The 2,500-nt window shown below is 41.7% G+C and overlaps 2 protein-coding genes across 5 annotated transcripts in view; one reads left to right on the forward strand and one right to left on the reverse strand.

The window, feature by feature from the left end:
- Window positions 1-1,295, reverse strand: part of LOC113810785 (nose resistant to fluoxetine protein 6) — a 10,764-nt gene extending 9,469 nt beyond the window's left edge. Inside the window, exon 1 of the mRNA XM_070130905.1 lies at window positions 1,034-1,295. Coding sequence (XP_069987006.1) covers window positions 1,034-1,232 — 199 coding nt within the window. The 5' untranslated portion in view covers window positions 1,233-1,295. The remainder of the gene's footprint in view (window positions 1-1,033) is intronic.
- The window catches only part of LOC113810786 (nose resistant to fluoxetine protein 6), a 20,176-nt gene that overhangs the window by 2,458 nt on the left and 15,218 nt on the right, over window positions 1-2,500 (forward strand). The window contains exons 1-2 of one of the 4 annotated variants that reach the window (XM_070130364.1): window positions 1,958-2,111; window positions 2,397-2,500. The exon at window positions 2,397-2,500 is cut by the window's right edge and continues 98 nt beyond it. In XM_070130364.1, the coding sequence (XP_069986465.1) occupies window positions 2,064-2,111; window positions 2,397-2,500 (152 nt within the window). In that variant the 5' untranslated portion in view covers window positions 1,958-2,063. Of the gene's footprint in view, window positions 1-1,957; window positions 2,112-2,284 lie in introns of those variants that run through there. The other 3 variants (XM_070130362.1, XM_070130365.1, XM_070130366.1) reach the window with 3 other exon arrangements.

Below are 2,500 nucleotides of genomic sequence, written 5' to 3' on the forward strand. Positions count from 1 at the left end.
AACAGCGATTTAAGATGAGCGCCTGGACAAAGAGCAGATGAACGTATACAATAATTGTTGTTACGTACAGCAATAATCAGAAAATTAAGAAGATGCACCATGCCAGCGAATACCTGCTGGTATGGCGCATAATGTTGTGTCATTTGGAGGAGAGAGAGAGGAATGGGAGCAGGGAGAAAGGGGAAGTGAGGAGGAAGAAGGAGAGAGGGAAAGGGAGGGAGGAGGCCAAAGGGAAAGAAAGCAGGGAAGAGGGGTAGAAAGCGGGGTGAGAGGGGAAGGGAAGAGGGAGAGACAGGATGGAGGGAAGGAGTACTTGCAACTAGAGTTTGTCGTCGCCTTCACATCTCATCGGCGTCTGATTAGTACCAGGAGATGTCATGATGATTTTGTATCTTACTAAAATGCTCAATCTGAAAATGTATCAAAATACTTGGTTCAGATGACATATCGATACAACACGTGAATATAGAGAGGAATATCTGTAGAAGAAATTCAAGAAAGGATGGTATGATACTGAAGGAATGAAAATCGAATGTGACACGGCACTCCTTCTACCTAATGAATAACCGATTCGAAGAAGAGCAAGGCGTACCCGGAACGCCTTGGCACCTCTGCCACTTTATCATCGTGGTCAACGTGAGGATTTTTATCTGATAACAGAAAAGTGAAGGGTTGTATATCTTGCGAAATCATAATATTGATTTCTACCCATTACCAGGCAGTGTTTTTCTCATATCACTAAAGTGTCTCAGAGCATATACACATGTACGTACACAAACCCGTATACACGCATACACACACAAATATGAATGTGTGTTTATATACATATTTGTATATATAAGTATATATATATACATATGTATATCTATCTATCTACCTATCTATCCATCTTTATATACACACACACACACACACATATATATATATATATATATATATATATATATATATATATATATATATATATATATATGTATGTATTTATGTATGTGTGTACTGTGTGTGTGTGTATAGATAGATAGATACACTTTACCTGGCTCTCGAACAGCTGCCTGGCCGGTCCGAGCCATCATTTCCTCAACGGCCGAGGGATCAAGCGAGCTCTCCTCTTGTCCAAGGAAGTCCAGACCCTGCAGGACGCCTCTCCCCGCCCCTGCATGTCCGCAGACGTCGGCAGAGGACGCGGGGAGGAAGAGCAGAGTTACAAAGGGCGAAAGGAAGACGTGAACCATGGCGTTGCAAGAGCTCCCACAGGTCGGTCTGTACCCAATATGGCAGCTGAGAGGATGTTGTCATCGTCGAGAATAATCATTCCTCTCAAGGGTCAGGAACGAATAAAAAAGGAGTCATGTGATAATATCTGATAAATACCTTGTAGAGTATTCAAGGCCTTTGGAATTATATATAAATATGCATCCCACGTACATCCTGCTTCATGTGTTTTTACTTGCAGGAACAATGAAACTAGAAGAAACGCAAATGGAAAACAGATGATTATAAAGAGTCTAATAACATTATTAGAACCGCTATATGGGCACTGCAAGATAGTGTGCAAGGGAAATGGAAAATTTGCAAATACGAGAAGATTTATGCTTCATTCTTATTGATCTTGTCAGTAAATTAATGCCATTCGTGACGGCCTTGCTCTATTTGCCTTTTCTTGCAAGTCACGATTTTTTTTTGTTTTAGATAATGATTGCCTGCGTCGCCTTTGTTGATGTAGCAAACCGACTTCTGCTGTGTCCATATCATTGATTAAAGATCTAATCTCGGGAATCATGTGATCGTTATCGTTTTATCATTACTGGTAGATATAGTAAGGAAAACCCTGTACGTAGGAGGACAAAAAATGATGGGTTCAGCATGGGTTCGACGCGTGACAATGATACTGCAAACGGCGTTTTTGCCAAATTATTCGCACGCACCATCCTTGCTGAACTGCCCCCCCCCCCACACACACACACAACCACAAGCCGCACCGGAGACAGCTTGAAGACCTCCCTCATGAAGAAAAAGATCACAGTAGCTACGAAAGGTCAAAGGACTTCGTTATCTCCAAAGAAATGGACGAAAAAGCCAGAAGCATAGGGAAAAGGACGAAATGCAGAAACGTAAGAAGAGGAACACTTGAGCTGATGTTAATGAAGCAATTGATTTTGTATATATGTGTATATGTATGTATGTATATATATATATATATATATATATATATATATATATATATATATATATATATATATATATGCATATGTATATATGCATATATGTCAGTAAGAAGGATTTCTCAGATTAGATCAGATCGGCGACGATGTGTCACCTTCAGCGCTGATACAGTTAAGGCCTCGTGGTCACGCGCTCTGTGCTTTCACATCGCGTCTGCATCTTTCCGCGAACAGGTCTCTTGCCGCGCCATGGGGTCCCTCGCCCTCATTCCCTTCCTCCTACTCCTGTCCTCCTGCGCAACCCTGGGGCAGGACTGGGCAGGAGGAGAGGTCCTAAG

The sequence above is a fragment of the Penaeus vannamei genome, chromosome 15 (assembly GCF_042767895.1).
Source record: "Penaeus vannamei isolate JL-2024 chromosome 15, ASM4276789v1, whole genome shotgun sequence".
NCBI lineage: Eukaryota > Metazoa > Arthropoda > Malacostraca > Decapoda > Penaeidae > Penaeus > Penaeus vannamei.